The sequence below is a fragment of the Ictalurus furcatus genome, chromosome 25 (genome assembly GCF_023375685.1).
Source record: "Ictalurus furcatus strain D&B chromosome 25, Billie_1.0, whole genome shotgun sequence".
NCBI classification, from domain to species: domain Eukaryota; kingdom Metazoa; phylum Chordata; class Actinopteri; order Siluriformes; family Ictaluridae; genus Ictalurus; species Ictalurus furcatus.
This window is the reverse complement of record NC_071279.1, coordinates 17,511,479-17,530,508: the sequence shown is the minus strand read 5'-3', so window position 1 is coordinate 17,530,508 and position 19,030 is coordinate 17,511,479. Positions and strand designations below refer to the sequence as shown.

At 40.2% G+C, this 19,030-nt stretch overlaps 2 protein-coding genes across 4 annotated transcripts; both read left to right on the top strand.

The window, feature by feature from the left end:
• Positions 1–650: 650 nt before the first annotated feature.
• Positions 651–4,525, top strand: myct1a (myc target 1a). The gene is made up of 2 exons (XM_053614705.1): positions 651–1,263; positions 3,505–4,525. Exons 1-2 carry the CDS (start codon positions 1,164–1,166, stop codon positions 4,065–4,067), a joined length of 663 nt encoding a protein of 220 aa, XP_053470680.1. The 5' UTR covers positions 651–1,163; the 3' UTR covers positions 4,068–4,525.
• A 5,570-nt stretch (positions 4,526–10,095) lies between these two features.
• On the top strand, positions 10,096–18,467 carry serac1 (serine active site containing 1). 3 transcript variants are annotated; one of them, XM_053613816.1, is made up of 17 exons: positions 10,096–10,220; positions 10,877–10,974; positions 11,227–11,263; positions 11,950–12,092; positions 12,308–12,397; positions 12,657–12,785; positions 13,062–13,183; positions 13,285–13,413; positions 13,893–14,006; positions 14,085–14,247; positions 15,335–15,485; positions 15,589–15,730; positions 15,822–15,922; positions 16,006–16,103; positions 16,750–16,932; positions 17,058–17,201; positions 17,803–18,467. In XM_053613816.1, the coding sequence occupies exons 2-17, from the start codon at positions 10,884–10,886 to the stop codon at positions 17,937–17,939; spliced, it is 1,974 nt and encodes a 657-aa protein (XP_053469791.1). In that variant the 5' UTR covers positions 10,096–10,220; positions 10,877–10,883; the 3' UTR covers positions 17,940–18,467. The 3 variants fall into 3 exon arrangements, with proteins under 3 accessions (XP_053469791.1, XP_053469793.1, XP_053469792.1); XM_053613817.1 differs by lacking the exon at positions 10,096–10,220 and having other exon boundaries at positions 10,889–10,991; XM_053613818.1 differs by lacking the exons at positions 16,750–16,932; positions 17,058–17,201.
• The last annotated feature ends 563 nt before the right edge of the window (positions 18,468–19,030 follow it).

The window sequence follows — 19,030 nt, the reverse complement described above, 5'->3', positions numbered from 1 at the left end:
CCAGCACGTTACGGCAGCTGTAAACAGTCGTTCCCTCACCAGCATCTCTATTTGTGTACATACAGCTACGTGATAATGCCTTTCAGCGTTCCACACAATGCCTCAGCGTGACCCGTTCACGTCAGCACACAGGACAACAATGAGAGGAAATATCAGCAGAGCTGGCATTCATCCCCGTCCACCCAATCCAGCACTCCGTCCCAAATCGCGACGCTCTCCACTACACCGAGTGTCCTACTCTAAAGCCTCTGAGCACACGATTCGACTATGAAAGGACGCGCTAGGTTTGAGACAAAGCCTTTCGTCTTTGTGCCGGATCTTATCGCTGTTTGCGCCGTGAGCTAGGCCGTCGTGGTCGGGATAACCCGGGATAGTGCTGGCATCTTGTGTGGAAAAACTGAGACGGGGTTAGGGATCATGAAAAATCCTGTTTTTCACGCTCGTTCTCTCCGAGTGTGTCTTGCATTACCCCCCCCCCCCCGCCCCCCCCCGAAAAAAAACCCACGTCCAGACTGTGGTCAGACATGGAAAGTAGATTAAACATGGTCATCTTATTGTTTTTCTTTTCAAATTCTTTCCATCTTTCTTTCACAGACTTGATTCTGAATTACGGATTTTCTCGCTGTGACCCCCGTCGCGTTCGATCACCCCGAAGGATATGATTATAGCACATGAGCTCACAAGGAAATGATCTTTCATTAGTGGCGAAGGAACGAAGGGCAGTGTCATTATCCGTGCAGGAAAGATGAGAGAAAGCTGGACGACGTAAAAACTTTAGGGGTGACATCGTTTCTCCGTGATTAAACCACGGCGAGCAGGAAACGATAGCAATTACTGTACACAGAGACCAGCTCAGCTCGGCCCGGCCCACGTGTCGGATCGGCTCGGCTCGGCTCGAACCCTCCGCCCTACAGGAACCCTGGAGCGAGGAGATAAGGAAAGGGGCGCTGCTAATTTTATACAGGAAAAGCAGGAAATGTGACAGTTTCCCTCTAGAAAAACAGTGTGAGGCAGGCAGGCTGGCTGGCTGGCCTTGGAGGGGATCCTGTGGAATACAGGGAGGAGGAAAGAAGGAAAAAAAAAAGAGATAGACAAAGCAGAGAGTGAATTCAGAGGAATATACTAGAGGCTGGAGGAGTGAAGGAGCTGAAGGACCAGAGTGAATGTACATCTCGGCTCCCTTCTTCTCGGTCAGTCCGGACGGAGCGATGGCCGATAACAGCACTCATCCCATCCTGGAAATACTTCAGTCCTTCAGCACGAGTAAGACACTTCACTCTCTGTATCTCGGTATATTTCTGTCCGATATTAAGCGCCGAAGAGTTTCAGGGCAGAACTGTTTTTAGAGGATACGGAAAATCAAATAGCCTGGAATTTTACTACAGAGAACCACAAAAACACCACAGAGCTCAGGTATTTTTCCATTCGCAGCTCCTGCTCTGTGACTTCCTTCCAACTGTTACTGGTCCTTTTCTAGATCTTTATAGTAATATTTTAGATTTCTGTCAAGGGTTTTCCACCGAGCAAGGCCTAGAGCCATTGTAGAACTGCTAAAGCAAAAGTTTGTGCACCCTTACTTCAAAATAATACACATTTAATGTGTGTTTAGGTTTCATCAACGTACCATCATTATCCTAAATAACTGAAATGCTCAGAAATGCTATTATTAGTCATTATTAGTATTGAAATAATCAACTATTTCGAATGTGATTTGAATAATTGTGCACTTTTTTTATACTTGTTCCTGCTGTTTGGTTTGGACTTTTTCAAATATTCCAAGCAGTCTGATTTATACATCGCAGGGTCTCGACAGGCCGCTCTAAACTAACGATACTATAATTACAGCATCAGATATAGAATGCAAAAAAAAAAACAAAGACAAACAAAAACAGAAAAACAAGAAAATACTCAAACGTTCCCAGAAAATTCATCTTAATCATATTTCCACATTAAAGACTTCTTAAGTCATAGTTTAAACCCTGTATACTATGTATCGGGATGCTCGCCTAGTGTGTATCCTAGTGATTAATGAATGCAATTAATTCATTCATTAATAAGAAACAATCAAGTTGATAATTATAAGAAGAGAAAATTCATTTTTAATCGATTTGCAGCACTATTTTTAAGTGTAATCTGTCGTACTCTATACGTCAGTGTTCTTTTTGGCAACTGGTGTGTTGCCTTCTTGGCCAGAGCTCACAAATAAATCCCTAATTTCGAAAAACACAACTTTTTATTAAAAAAAAAAAGTTCTGTGGTAAAATTTTCAGCTCAACGGCTCCCTGCCAGTAGTAATAATGCTAAAATTCACTACTCCTGATGTAACACCATGACACCCCATTTCGAGCTCATTTATGTGCTTCCAACATAATGAGGAACAAAATTGCCTTTCCGTCGCATAATCCTCATTAGCCATCTGAAAGCTGGGTTCTATCTGCCTGAGCCAAACAGCTCTTCTGAACACTTCAGCAGAGCGGAACAGCACAGCACGACTCCTGACTGCTTTTACCCAAACTTAGGAAAGACTGCGGAAGAAATAAGGAAAAACAATAATAAGAACCCTCGCCATTTGTTTTCTTCCTTATGTCGTCTAAGAGAGCTTTCTTTTTCCACTGTCGCCTCTGGCTTCTTCATTAGGGACCACGTTGCGAGTTGACTTGCTGTGAAACGTAATACAGTACAAGATGAAAGCAAGAAACAATTTAATCATTAGTAGGAAAAATACAATGACTTCTGAGTGATAAGACGGCAAGCATTAAAATAAGTATCGGTACTATATTGCTGGATGAATAGTCCTAACTTGTAATATCACATTATTCACAGCTGGGTTTAATTTAACACAATGGTTTCCATGCTTATTATTATTATTATTATTATTCAGCACCTGATCCAGCACATCCTCGTGTTGACAGTTATCTAAATAAAGCCCCAAGACACTAAATTGAAGTGTATCTTGGGTGTAATAAAATAGTACCAATGTTAATTTTTAGTAATACGATGCGCTCTCTCTCTCTCTCTCTCTCATAAAGAAAACATACTCACGGTTTGAAGGATAAGCTGACTGAGCACTCATCTGCTACGTTTATGGCTTACTTTGCAGACATGGTCATTGAGATTTCTCCTCCGATGGTCTCCATTTCTTTTCCATTTCTCTTCCATTCTCCAAACGTTTCGCTTTTTTTTAGATTTTAAAGGGACGATACTATTGATTCATTAACATGTCATGTTTACGTATTTAATATTGGCCTCAGATGACACGCTATAGTTTTCTGAGTGTATTTATATTACACTTTCAACTTGCCTGGACATATTACTGCTCCTCACTCGAGCCGCTATCAAGCAAGAGAAGTCTGAACACCGCCCTTTCAATCTAAATGTAGGCTACTTCTGGATTTCTGTAATCTACTTATAAATTTTAAAAAATGAACTGACGTTTAAAAAGAAAAACTATATTGTCTTTTTATTTTGCATCCATGGTCATTTCTCCTCCCTCCCTCTCATCAGGAGACGTGATCCTTGCGTTCTGTTTGTCCATGGTGGTGGGACTCCTGCTGGGCGCTTTGGTGTACGTGGTCCTCACTTGGATGGCACGTCGTCGTGCGTCTGCCACCATCACCCGCATGCCGGCGCCGCGGTCCTCGGGCCGCCCGTCGTCCCCCCGCACTCGCCCCGTCTTCAGTCGCCAGAGCAGTGCCTACGACCGGCGCAGCAACAACAGCCTGGCCAGTGCCGCCTTCTCCTTCCATCGGCAAACCACGTCGTCACCCGTCGATCACGCCGACCTACTGGGTCGCAAAGACAGCTTCAGGGCCTCCACCTTCCACCCACTGATCCAGTGCAGCCAGATCGCTCGCGAGGCCGAGGAAGGAAACCACGGCACCCTGACCAGCAGCGCCGGAGCCACCGGCACTAACAGCACAGCCAGCTCCATGGTCACTCCACCAAGGCCCAGGCCCAGACCGGACTCCTTCTGGGGCAACAGCACTCTGAGAAGCTTAAGTGTCACACAGACCCCTCCACCAGCGTATGACAGCATCATACGGGCCTATCAGGAGACCAGCACTTGAGGCATGAGTATAAAACGCCCCCTTGTGGAGGAGAACGTTCATAGCCCTGGATATGATAAGAGACTAGATGATCTCTTGTTGAATTGCGAGCTGCTTTTCAATGCACAGTGTGAACACAAAATTGTCATTTTTGTTACAGTCACTGAGATAGACGTCCAGAGAGAACGACTGTAATGATAGGATTACTGGCACTTAAACTGGAGACAGAACACCGGTCACACTCACTACCAAACTGTGTAACGAGTGTAATGACTGAACGCTGATGACTCAGTATGCATGGAGTCATTGTTATAAAAATGTGTTTATTCACAGTGTATTTTGTTGACATCTTTAATAAAAAATTTAGACGTGACTGTGTATTCTTAATTGATTAACCTCCTTTAAAATCCCTTCTATTAAACTTTGATTTCATGCTTAGCTGTAACAATAAAAGGAAAATCCATGCTTGAATGATTTGCATATTAATCGTTATAATTAACACATTCAAAGAACCTTTCATCGACCCCTTATTCTGTTTTCACTTTGGTTAACCCTTTCCTACATTACCCACGATGCCATTCCACCGGCTGATAGGAGATGTAGGTGCATTTTACCCTCGCTTCATCTGTACCAAAAGACTAAAGCGATGCAGACAAACAAGCTTTATCTAACAGTGGATCAATTTTGTCCTGGGTTCTCGTTTTTAATGTAAACTTCTAGGTATAAGCAGAATAAAGTAGTCACTTAGAGCCTCCACGCCACTAGGGGGCAACGTAAGAATTCATGTTTTGTACGATATTTTGCTGCTAAGAGATGATGAGGTCGTGGATGTTACCGCTGATGTTTTCAAGCGTTTACAGGTTGCAGTTTGAGAAGTAGGACTGGGGTGGGTGGGAAGGTGGAGGGCGAGTCATTTAGGATTCCAGCAACCACTTGTTCGCGATGCCTGAATTGAGACGGTCTCTCAGTACTTAGCATCGGCAAAACAAGCCAAAACACTGACATGCCCTAACAGCTCGTCAATCAAATAAACCACTCCACTAGTACATGTTGAACATAGCACATGACTGAAGTGTATTCATACTTACATCATTTTTGGGAGGTACGCCAGTAAAAGTACATTGCGTACATCCTGACAGTGACCTGATGTTCCTTGATGCACTGGCTGGATTTCCGTTTCCCTGAGGTAGGCATTCTTTAATGTATCTGACCTCCTGTATGGTGACCTGCAACAGCTGCAACATGACATCATTACAAACTTTGAAACGAAGTCCAAAATGTCTTTCTATTTCACATATTAGGCATTTTTTTTAATTACACAAAGTATTGAAACTTTCCCCAGAACTTTTTCTATTGACCACCAGTTATGTGGATTCTGGTAGCTGCTCAAGATTGGCGCTAAGAAGAACTTATGCGACGTTCTAGGAAAATAATCCACAACAGGGTGGTGTGACGGGGTCTGAAATTTGTTACTCTTCTTCTACTACAGTGATTTGCCAACGATTGCAAATTATTCAAATTAGATCATATTCACGGACTGCCGCACTCTTAGATCTGGAATACACTGTGGAGGTTAAATATCTTATTGTTTATTACGTTCACGACGTTTAGCAGAAGCCGTTATCCAGAGCGACTTATAGAAAAGCTTTAGAGTCTCTATCAAAAACACATCCTCATGCTAGTTCACTAGGTCATGGACTAAGAGTACCATTGAGAACATTTCATGAAAAAGAATTGTTTTATTTTATTGGCTTTAATTAAACAATATTAAAAAAAAATAAAGAAGACGAGCCGATACAAATCCATAAACTAAAACAAGTAAAACTGTATAAACAGAGGACGGGCCGGTCTGTCGTAAACTGTGAACAAATGTCTTTAGCAGTCGCTTATTATAGTGAATATGATATATTATTAAATATTTCTATCGGCATAGAAGGGAGTCAAATTAACTTCCACTTCTGTCTATTAGCCTTTACACTGATCATTCATTTCGTGCTCCCAGCTGCCTGTGCACGTGACCTTTTATGGAGTTTTGGGGGCGGAACTACATGCAAATGAGTGTCGGGAATCCTCGGTTCCTTTTGTAAATCAAGCTGAAATTTTTCATTCGGTTTGGCTTACGCAAACCTTTACGCACAACTTTACTAGTTGACCAGTAATTAGCAGAGAGTAGATGACTGCACTTCAATTAACAGCCATACACAGGATATAAATTACATATCCAGCTCCAAGGCTTCTTCAGACTGCACTGTTAACTACAAAATAAATACAGAAATAAATCAGTGCGAGAAATTTGCAAAATACTGAATCCACGCATCATAGTACACCGTTTTATAATCATTAGACATTTAAACTGGGAATTTTCACAAATATGGAAAATGATGCTTAGAGAAACGTTTCATTTTAGGCTAGTAACAACAATCATACATTTATTTATTGATATCTGTGGCCTACATAAAACATTGGAGTTAAAATACAAACAATTACTTCACATTTTTGACAAATATATTGGTGTGTTAATGTAGTTATCAAGGAAGCTAGCTGTTTATGTTGTATTCCTAACTAGCTAGCAACCAAACGTTACATGTAAATATTACTCAGTTTGACTAATAACATTTGTTGTGTAATTATGAGGTAAATGTTTATTTTTCTGTTATTTTATTTTATTTAAAACTGTGAATAACGCGTTCCCTGAACATATGTTCAACTGGAAAACGTTATCTGTAGCATGAAGCTGATCCGAATTGCACATGCGCAGTAAGTCGGCGTTCCCAGCAGCCCGCGTGCAAGTGTCCATTGAAAACGAATGACTCATGAATCAGGGCTCTTTTCAGTGAGTCAGATCATTTGACGCAGCTCACTAAGAAGATCCGACTCTTTAGGCTCCCAAACGACTCATCGCCTTTTTTCTAAACCGCGCTAAAGTTATTCACCGTCTTTTGCTCGTTTTTTTTTTTGTTTGTTTTTTTTAAAATATTTTTTTAACCGATTAAATCACACTACAAGAGTAACGACACTGCATACATCGACATTAAGTATTGATGTATCAAACGAGTCGGCTCCTTGAGTCGTATCTTTGAGGTGAACGTTGAGAGCCTACACTTAACCATAAAAGTGATATAATAAAAGTGACAACATTCCATTATGAAAAGAAAAGAAAAGAAAGGTCAGACTTCATTCTGTCTGAAATATTTCCAGAATAATGAAGTAAATTTCGTTTGAGTAAGTTAAGTCCGCTCCACTTCAACATCCTTACAACAGTGATAAGTTCGCTAGTCTATACAACCCCTAAACTTGCAATGTATTTAAATATCTCAGATTTTCATTATGTTGGCATTATTTTGTTGAATTAACAACTCAATCTTAAATTCACAACAACACTCTCAGGCACAACAGAGCCAACTTATCATTGAGGCTAATGACCTAGCAAGCTCTTTTACACAGATAATGTAAAAAGTGGAGAATGATTAAACATGACTATAAATATTTTCCTTCAATTTTTTTTTCATTTAAATAAATTTTTACTTTGCATGACTAAAATTACACTTAATTACATTTAGCATGATTGCTAACTGAACATCCATGGATTCTGCTATGCTGAGAAACATCACAACTCCTATATCTTTTTTTTTTTTTTTTAATTTATGCAGTAAAGGTAAAATATCAACAATAATATTCAATCGTTATATGTCGACTATAATTTATATGGCAAAAGAATTGACAATAATAATAAAAATGGGAGAAAAAAACAACAACAACCAACAAATACATACAGAATATCAATCTGTTTACAAAAACGCTTGTTGTGTTGAAAACATTTGTTAATGTAGATATGTAATTACACAGATGTGTGGATACAGATTGCCTTAAGAATCAGAATCGTTTCATGGGAAAGGTTTACACCCCAAGTATTTTATAACGCACTTCTTTTATTTTCGTTATTAACAGCACATTTACAGAGGAGTGTCCAAGTTAAGCTCTCACTTTGTTGACCTGACCATTTAAAGATTGGATATTTTTGATGATTAATAGTTATAATTATAGTAGCTAACAGAAATTACAGCATTCTTTAAAGAGACGTGCTCTATAAAATGCATGTTTACCCTTAATCCTGTAATAATAATAATGTCAGCAACCATGAACAGACTGTTTTTAGGAAAATATATGATGTAAAGATGGAAATCACCTCCAAATCATGCGAGACCATGACGGTAATTTAACATAAATAATTTCTGTACATTTCTGTTGCTCTTGAGACTAGTTGCCCTTCTCAATGCAACATGCCTCTGGTATATCTGCAAACTTTCTACACAAAATCAGAAAATAATATTTTCTGCCAGACTAATATAAACACCTTAACTTTTTTTTTTAAACTAGTATGGGTTTTGTTTTGATTTGTTTTTAATTGATGATTTTAAAAATAAATAAACATTTTAATCACCTACAACATGCAACAACCCTAAACTGCATAAACTGTATACAAGTGTACATGTCAAGATTATTGCTATTCATGTTTTAAAATAATTTGTTCATGAAAGTTGATTAAATAAAGAAAACTATCAGGTCTTGAGTCACATATCCTGGTTTTTTTTTCACTTTTTGAACATATTATTTGCAGCAAAACAAAAAAACCGAATAGGTGATGATATAACGCTTCATATCTAGTAAGTGGCGAAACCCTTATGTTCTGTTTGGGATCTATATGACCCCAGACCCTCTTCAAATAGTAAATAAATAAATAAATAAATAAAAATACATATGCATCGTTATTTTTCTTATCCTGATATTTCATGAATTTTCCCAATTACATAAGATCTGTTCAGAAATGTGTTTTTTGCTTAATGATAATGTTTAAGATCCGCTATGACACAGCTACACACATGTGATGTTGACTCGGGTAATTTTCTGTGGGAGGAAGAGGAAATGGAAGAGGAAATGGAAGAGGAGAAGGAAAAGGATTTTCACATGCCTTGAATCTGTTTGGTACCAGAAGGTGCAAATCTCTCTCTCTCTCTCTCTCTCTCTCTCTCTCTCTCTCTGTCTCACACTCACACACACACACACACACACACACACACAGTCAGACAAACATACTTGCTCTCACTCTCACGTGTACACACACACACACACACACAGACACACATATACATGTTCTCTTGGTCATTCACTCTCTCTTTCTCTCTTTCTCTCTCACACACAAACACACACACACACACACACACACAGTCAGACACACATACATGCTCTCACATGCTCTCTCTCTCTCTCTCTCTCTCTCTCTCTCTCTCAAAAAAAATTACATTTTGCAGTGTTTCCACAGAGGGGGGAAGGCTGCGTCTGTGAGCATGTGTGGTATACACCTGTAAATCTCCGGAAAAAGTTTACATTTGGCTGTCCTGTTGCCCAGATGATGTGTATGTACTTTTTGCACATAGTTAGTTTGCCTGGTTAGTGAGTGTGTAGTTAATATTTTGGAAAACAATTTTTCCTGTGATTTTTTTTTTAAACAAAAGGGATATTTATATTTCTTCAATAACATATATAGAACATATACAGCTATATTATTTTCATTATTTTGTGTAAATGAAGAAATGATATGGTTATTTCTATATTTAGCTGCTTTTCTGCAATGCACATTCCTACTCCAGTAAATGTAAGAGTTAATGATACGCTTATTTCTATTATTTCAACAGTTCAATAAGCTCAGGATAAATGGAAAGGAACATTTATGCAGGGAAAAAAAAAAGGTCTTATTTCATAATTATAATGATCATTTTCACACTTTAATCATTGTGGTAACAGTGACCTCAAACAACCAGGAAGTGAAGCAAATCTCAGCAGAACTTCAGGGTTAATAAAACATATTTATTGAAGAATGAATTCTGAAATACTGACCTTCTTGCAGGTACTGTACTGTACTCGTTGTTCCTCATCTAAAAACATCCTGAATACCACAAGATGTCGCAGTAACAGTGCGATATTCTCGAAAATACGGTAAACGCTCGATTCCATTTCAAAGTTACGTCATACTTGTTAGTTTACGGTAATTGCGTAGCTCAATATGTCGGATACTTCCTGTTTACATGAGGCTTTGACTGCAACTGTATTAATGAAAACTGGAAAGAGATTTCAGTCAATAAATCTTTCCTAGTATTCATACTACTATTAAACAAGGTAAATTAGCATATGTTCTTTATTTTATTTTATTTTATTTTATATGGTATTTTAGATAACGCTAACCCAATCTGGCTAACATTAACGCAATAACAGTGAGGTGACTGGCTAACATTGTGAAGTTTTTGCCATAAATATATATATATATATATATATATATATATATATATATATATATATATATATATATTGTTACTCGATAAAAAAAATAACAGTTAAACTTGTAACAGTTTTATTGGTCAGCTAACAGTACACCATGAGATATTTCTAGCAAGCTTGAGGTTGAATATCAAAATCCTCTTTGTTTTATATGAAGTGCACTTGAAGCCGTTATATCATTCCTTACATTAGTGCCCTACATAGGGAGCAGGGCGCCATTTTGAATTCAGCTCTTAAAACAGCCATAAAACTAAACAGTCTGCATTGACATGGTGTAAATATTACTGCATGCAGCCATGTTATTCAGGAAATCTGTTTCTTTTAGACACTCTGTACGCTTCTTATGATTAATCCAGAGCTTTTAATATGATAATATTCACATTTTAAGTGTATACATGCATCTCCAGTGCTGTCCTTGAACTCTAGGGCAAATTTGTGTTTGTCACAGAGTGTAACTTTAACTGAAGAACCCAAATGATATTTTCCTTCTCCATCAGTGTGCAGATGTCAGTCAACGCCTTGCGCCTGATCCCATGTCGGAGGCTGAGCTCGACAGGTCCGGGCCTGAAGAAATTCATCACGTGGAAAGATTTCTGTACGTCTTCTTTTGAGGTGTATCATCATTATTGTTATAATGCACAGCCGAAAAGGCATATTCAAAATCTGCTCAGACGATACAAATAGGTTTGGCGTGTAACCTTATTAGAGAGATATTAGAGAATATTGCTTTGTTTTCTTTATTTTGTCGTAAGGGTGTGCAAACTTTTGCACACAACCGTAACTTCTGTGCGACTCATATGGACCGTGTTATTCACGTCACTGGTCTCTACTTCTTTCTTTCTTGCAGGGAAAATCACTAAAGTAACCGGTGCCATCGTACTGGGGTAGGTTTTATCCGTTCTATTATTTTAATCGGATGTTTTTTAAGCTTAAGTAGCGCTCCATTCTTATATAAAAATGACTTTAAAAGGATTTTAGTACGATTAACATTCCATACTATATATATACATATATATATATATGGAATATTATAATATATGGAATATTTTATATGCGGGTCAAAGATGATTTGTGCCTTTTTTTTTGCATCCGACGGCTGTTCGTATGTACAGGAAATTATATAAAATTATTAATGTGCATGACAATAAATATTACACAACAACACATGACTTTTACTTCTCTGTCTCAAAGATGTTTCCAGTAGAATAGCCTACACATTAAGTGAGGAATAAAGTGTTAAAAAAAACAACTTTTGAACAGGATGATCGGTATAAATGATTATTTTGTCGTGTGGGAAACATGTACATATGTACATGGGCTTTAAACAAAGTAACCGGTCCATTTGTGTAAATTCAGTGATTATTGTGTCTTGTGGACTATATGTAAACATCTGTTATGTGAAATTCAGGCCTCTTGTTTTTGTTTTTTTTTTGATTCTGCGAGGCGAATGTAAACTTATGACCTCGGCCGTATATTAGCAAGAAAACTGAACAGACTCCGGTTCAGAGAGCGTAAAACGTTCAAGAATCCTGTGAAATCTGGTGTTAGTTGTGGTCTTTTCTTTACACAGCACCTGTGTTTTTATCACATACGAGGTCGTCACGCTGAGACAGGCGGTCACCCTCGACACTCGGGCTATTCTCCAAGAAAAACAGAAGTCTTATATCTACCTAACCCCCATGACTAAGGTAGAACAGGAGACCCTTGGCACCAGTACGTTCCTGCTTTCATCACCGTCCTAACGTGTTCTCGGATAGCCTTAGTATAAACTCAAACACCATTTCACACTGACTCATAGAGCAAAGGATCATTCCATCTGTTAATATTCTACTCCTTTATAGGTTAAAAAAAAAAAAAAAACATGCATCGATGAGTAACACAACAGCTTTCTTGTTGCCTCGATGTTGAAGTGAACTTTTTCCACCTAGATCTTACCTATAAAATCAAGAAGGAGCTTCATAAAGCAGTGAGGAAACTTATTGAAATTTCATCACGAGTCCTCCAACGTCCCCTGGACGGTAAGAACCAGCTCTAGTTACACTGTTTATGATCTGTTATGTAAATACAGTGCTTCCTGGACGTATTTCTTTTACATCGTTTTTTTTTTTTTTCGACACAACGGCAGTTTTAAACTTCTCCGCACCCTTACGATTATTATTTTGTGACGCCCTCCCTGGAGAGAAGAACAGCACAGAGTGTCTTCCTGTACCGTTTAACAAGATGGAGACACTTCATATGCTGTGTGTGTGTGTGTGTGTGTGTGTGTGTGTGTGTTAGAGCGCCTAAGCCATCTGGATGCAGATCCTCATGAGTTGGCTCTGTGGATGTTACTGAAGCGGACCAGCTCCACCAGTCGGTCAGAGCGGCTGCAGGCCGTACAGGACCTGGCACACAGTCACTGGCAGGGTGAGAGAGAACCGTGTGATGAAATGTACCACCAGCTCTTCAATCTCCATCCACTGCATCTGTAGCGTATGTGATTAGCACAGACCGTAATTCCCGACGGATTTCCTGTACTGAGAAAAGCACACACTTTTGTGTCGAACACGCTTGAAATATATGTCTACGGCCAGTTATATAGAATATAACATAAATATAGAATATGATGATCTTTGTGCTCGTGTTGTGCCTTCATTTATTTCTCTGCTGTTTCTGATTGGCCCGCTGACCTGTCAATCACAGATTACCACTACCAGACAGCGGCTCAGTCTATAGACCAGCGCACGGCTATAGGTCTGGCTCGGACTCCGAACGTAGACCTGCGCTTCTTCCTGTCCCCACCCACACTGCCTAAACTGGAGGATGTGAGTGTATACATCTATGACGTGTGTGTGTGTGTGTGAATTCTGCTACATTATGAGATCTGGTTGTTTGCGCTGGCGTTAATGCTGCATCACGTTGTCAGGAGTTTCTAATAGAGGACGGGTTGAGGCAGCTGCTGGCCTCTTTGCCTCAGTCAGAGGTGGATCAGTGTGTGCAGTATTTCACTTCGCTGGCACTGAGAGAGAGCACTCAGTCCCTCGCTTCTCAACGGGTGAGCAACACACACACACACACATGCACACACACACTCACACCAAGAATACATCTTTTTCAAGCGCAGTCATAAAAGCATCATTATAACACCATGATTTAAAAAAAAAAAAAAAAAAACAACACCAGGAGCATTTTACACCACAGCGCTGTTGAGTTCTGGATTCTGATTGGTCAGAAGGTGTTGATTAGTTTTCTACTATATAACAGCAGGTTCATATGAATGCGCTCGTGATAACGTTATCGTTGCTATAGTAACGCCTTACGCATATAAACAGATTTTAAAAATCTTTGATAGCATTTATGGAAGGAGTCTCCAGTGTCAGCGCTTTGTAACGCTCACTAGTAAAGCCGAAACATTCCACAACATGAAACGTAACTATAAATGGATAAAAATGTACGGTGTAACCGTTGACGACCTAGATGGCCTCGTGTACGTTGTTGTCTTAGCACTTTTTTTCGTATTTGTTGTGATCGTAGGGAGGGTTGTGGTGTTTCGGGGGAAACGGACTGCCCTATGCACAGAGCCTCACCTCCGTCCCCTCTGAGAAGGTGGAGTCTTTCTGCCTGCAGGCCCTCGTACAGCACTCAAAGGTGAACACACACACACACACACACACACACGGACCCATCTATCGTGCTGGATTAATATCTATAATCTTTACCACACAGGTGCCGAGTCATTGTGATCACATAGTGGCCAACGGAGGACTGCAGCTTTTACAGAGAGTCTACCAGCTCCGACGGGACTCGCAGAAGATCCAGCGCAACATCGTACGCATCATCGGGAACCTGGCGCTGAACCAGAGCCTACACACAGACATAGTGCAGTCAGGTTCGGCTAGATCTTCACACACTTCCTGCTTATCGTGTCGGAGTGTTCATTTTAGACGCTGGTTTAATATCTGGACTGTATACGGATAAACACTGCCAGTATTTTTTAGGGTTTATGTAAGGAATAATAATAAAAGTGTAAAAAAAAATAATAAAAACCACCCTGGAGATGATTATTTTCCAGTAAGTGCACATCCTGGAGCGCTTTATTCCTGTTATATCACAGCAATAACTATTTTGATTTATTACCGAACAACACATCATACTTCTTATCCATTTATAGTTACGTTTAACGTTGTGGAACGTCCACAAAACATGTCAGAGCCTCTTAAGCAGTCCGTACCAGATTTTTAGCGGCGAAAATCGCTCGATTTTGCGCGTTTTCTCAAAATTTGCGAGTTTTTCGTGCTTTTTTTTTTTTTTTTTTTACAGAAAACTACTTGAATTGGCGAAATCACAATCGCACGGAATTGTTTCGCGCAGTCTTTCGCAGTGATGTTTGTTGGTAAACGAGACCTTTTAGCTGTCCTCGTGTTCGTGATGATGTCACGCGACGTGTCTCGGCCCGAATCTGTGGAAATTTAGTTGTTTTTTTTTTGTTGTTGTTTTTAAACGCGGCTTATGTCTTATATAAGAATCCAGAGAGCGTAAACTTCTCCGTCTTGATGATGTCTTGAAGAAATGGTCCAGTAAACGTCTCCTTACAGAAAACCTCACCACACCGATAGATTAGTCAGCGTGTCCACTACGCAAGTCCCTGCGTACGCTGTCGCTATAGAAACGATAACGTACTAGAACGCGCACGTTCATATACAGCTGTGATTCGCAGGTGCGTGACTGTCAGAGCTGCTGTTATAGGAAATTACTCGACGCCTTCTGACCAATCAGAATCACGGAATTCACAAACTCATCTCAGTTCACGTATAATTCGAATTCTAAAGTATTTAACTTTTAAGTATTTAACGAAAAAATGTCTACTTTGAAGGATTTTAAATACACATAGGTGCATTGACACTTGCATTTTTATTATATGGATAACAACCCTGATGTGTACGAGATATTGTACGCGTTCTGTCGTGTCGCCGCAGGTTGGTTGCGGGTCCTGGCCGAGACGGCGCAGTCTCCTCACATCATGCAGGCGTCCCACGCTGCTCGCGCTTTAGCCAACCTGGACCGAGACACGGAGGTGCAGAAGTACCAGGACGGAGTTTATGTTTTACATCCACAGTGTCGCACCAGGTACTCACTCTGACACGAAACCTTTATTTCTATATCACTCAGCATGATCTTTGCTTCCGACGTAGCTGATTAGCGTTCTGCTCCTCCGCTGCTCTGACCCCAGCCAGCCCATCAAGGCGGACGTTCTGTTCGTGCATGGCCTTCTGGGAGCTGCTTTCAAAACATGGCGACAGAAAGACTGCGATCTGACAGAACATGAAAAATCTGCAGGAATCCATGAGGATTACACCGAGTGCTGGCCTAAGGTACGCGCTACATCTCGGAAAGACGGTGTTCCGGCTGCGGATATCGTGTACCGCTTTTCCTCGTGTTCTTATTGGTTTGTCTGACCTGCAGTCGTGGTTAGCAGCCGACTGTCCCAGCCTGAGGATCCTGTCTGTAGAGTACGACACGCATCTGAGCGACTGGAGGGCCAAGTGTCCTGCTGAAAACCAGAGGTGAAGAAGGGAGAAAAAAAAAACAGGGGTTTGTATTGATGGACACATTTCGAGTGAGATTAATCATCTGGTGGTCTGTGCAGGAAGTCTTTAGCGTATCGTAGCGGAGAGCTGCTGAAGAAGCTGAAAGCTGCAGGAGTAGGTGAACGGCCGGTGGTTTGGGTGGCGCACAGTATGGGAGGTTAGTCATCGGTGCTTCAGGTTTTCAACTTAAAGAAATAAAACTGCACCCTGAAACACATAGAACATTTATATGGAAAAGTTTTCTTATTAGTGATTCTGCTGCTGATTTGACAGTTACTTCCTGTGAGACATTAGCGCTCTGTCTGTTGTCGCTCTGACGTCACAGGGTGGCTCTTAATGCTAGCAGCATTAACACTGGAGTTTAATAATAAAGAATTATATTTATTACAAAAATAAACAGAACTGACTGCGCCATGAAAATGTACTGCACTTTTTTTTTTTAATGAAACAAATATATAAATATTAATATATATTGACTAGTGATAAACATGAACCAAAAAGTAACACTCCAAATAACAAATGAAAATAGAGACATCCAAAATGAATAATAATTTTAAAAAAAAAACACTTCAAATAACACAACAAAATTAGACAGTGATGGCTTTTTTTCGCCTCTAGAGGCCGCTCTCGTACAGTATAATGACGGCGGATCCTTCTCAGCCGCTCCCGCATTCGGGATTAAACTATCGGCGTGGATTAATCGGCAAAACCGATCGATCGGTCGAGCTGTAGTTGGCTGTATATACCTGTAATCTACAGGTGAATGAGTATTCCTGTACAGACCTCTGTTTGTACTTCACTAGGCTTGCTGGTGAAAAAGATGCTGTTAGATGCGTCTAAGGATCCTGAGCTGAGCTCCTTGGTCAAGAACACAAAGGGCGTGCTGTTCTACAGCGTTCCTCACCGCGGCACCTTCATGGCCGAGTACTCCGTAAGCGTACGCTATGTCCTGTTTCCCTCCGTAGAAGTCCGAGAGCTCTGCAAAGGTTAGACCTGCTGTGCTTTTTTTTCCCCCCCCCCGTCACATTTTATTCAGCAGTGGGGTTTTTTTTTGTTGTTGTTCATTTCATCCTCTCTCACTTTTTTTGTTCTTTTTAAATCGTTGTCGCAGACTCTCCAACCTTACGAGACCTGAACGAGAATTTCCTCAACATGGCACAAGACAAAGAGTTCAAGATCCTGAGCTTTGCTGAAACTCTGCCCACGTCAGTCGGCCCGATGCTAAACATATTAGTGGTTCCTGCCGAGTCAGCAGGTACGTCAGCGTGGAGTTCCGAAAAGGAGATCTTGACTCTCTTAAACACGCCGCTGCGATGTTCGTCATGGTTACGACCTATGAGCGGGAAAATCTGTTTGATCATCCCTCCGTTACGTAATTAATTTCAATCAATTTGCGATATTTCAACGTGCTCTCGGCCATCGTGGACGTCTTTTTTAGCAGATTTTTGACATTTTATCTTATTTATATATACAATGATCAGTATTTACAAGATTAGATCATCGATTATTTTCCTATAACACCATCATAAGTGTTTTATTCCTTACTTTAAGTATAAAAAAAAAATCGCATTAAAATAACCGATTAAGTGTACAAACAACGTCTCTCTGGCATTTTATTTATTTATCTGTTTGTTTTTAGCTCTTTGAGGGCTTGTAAAGTCTAAACAGAAGCCAAACACGTCGTAGCTCGCTGCGAGCGTCAGCTTTCCCATGTCGTAAGAAGAATCTTTGTCGACAGATTGTCCCGAATTCAGGATGAACCTCTACAGAACTGTTGATGCGGCGTCAGTTATTTGCATATTCAAATTAAAATTCTCTTTAGCGGAGTTCTCATCATTTCCCTGTACTTCTTGCAGATCTGGGTATCGGAGATCTAGTGGAAGTGGCTGTGGATCATCTGAACATCTGCAAACCCGAGAAGAAGGACACGTTTCTCTACAAACGGAGCTTGCGGTTTATTCAGGACGCTCTCGGTGAACAGATCGTCAGCTGAACGTTCGTGTTGACGTCTTTATCGTGTCATCTTCAGGATTTTTTTTTTTTTTTTAATCTCTGGAGTTAACAGGAAGTCATTTGGAATACACCAGAAAATGCAAAAAAAAATAAATAAACAAGCAAAAAAAAAAAAACATTATCTCTGAACACTTCTACTACCGATTGGTTTGGATTCATTTTGTTCAGAGATACTGTGTGACCATTATATATATTTATTCCATTTCATTTACACTCTGTCAGTTTCCTGTAACGGTTATTAGTTGTTTTTATGGATGCTTCCTAGCACACTGTTGGAACACTAAGAACCAGATGGAGGATCAGCGTACTGCTGACTTGCCAGATTTGGTGCCACTACCTCAAATATACGGATGGATTTTAATTGTACAAACGGTATTTTTTTGTACGTCAGTGTTCCCGTTGAAATGATCAGAGTACGTGTCCTTGATGATGATTTAAGGGTTCAATCCGTGCCAAAATGTACCGCCAGCACTTAAGCACAACAAATAAAGTGGCTGTTTGTGTGTCATCTGATGTGTTCGGAGTGGAGTCTCGAGAGCCTTGTGTAAATTATTATCTTGATAATAATGAGAATATACAGCCGAGCGCAAAAGCTGATAAGGAGTCTGACACGGGTGAGTTACTGTTACCATGGTGAAATGGGTCGTTTTCCTGGAAAAGCACGTCTTGACGTGTTTTCATTAAAAGATCAAATAGAAATGCAGTTCTCTGTGCTGAGGACTTTCCCGTGGTGGAGTTCACAGCGTTCCGTCTGACTGTTAGAAAGCACTGACACTGGAGACTCCTTCCATAAATGTTAAATAAACATTACCGTTTCAACAATTACACGTTTTTAATCCGTTTATGCGGCGCATCCGCTGTACGAGTCTTTGTGAATGAGCTGTTGCTATAGAAACTATAATGTATTAGATTAAGCGTGTTAATAAAAACCTCAGAGATGTTCCTTCATGATCAGAAGTGGGAACAGCCAAGACAGGGCTCCGGTCCGTTACACGACGTCTCTCTCACACTGGTTTACACCCCGAAGCAATGTAGAGTGCTCATTCTATCTTCCAGCACTGATTGGATGGA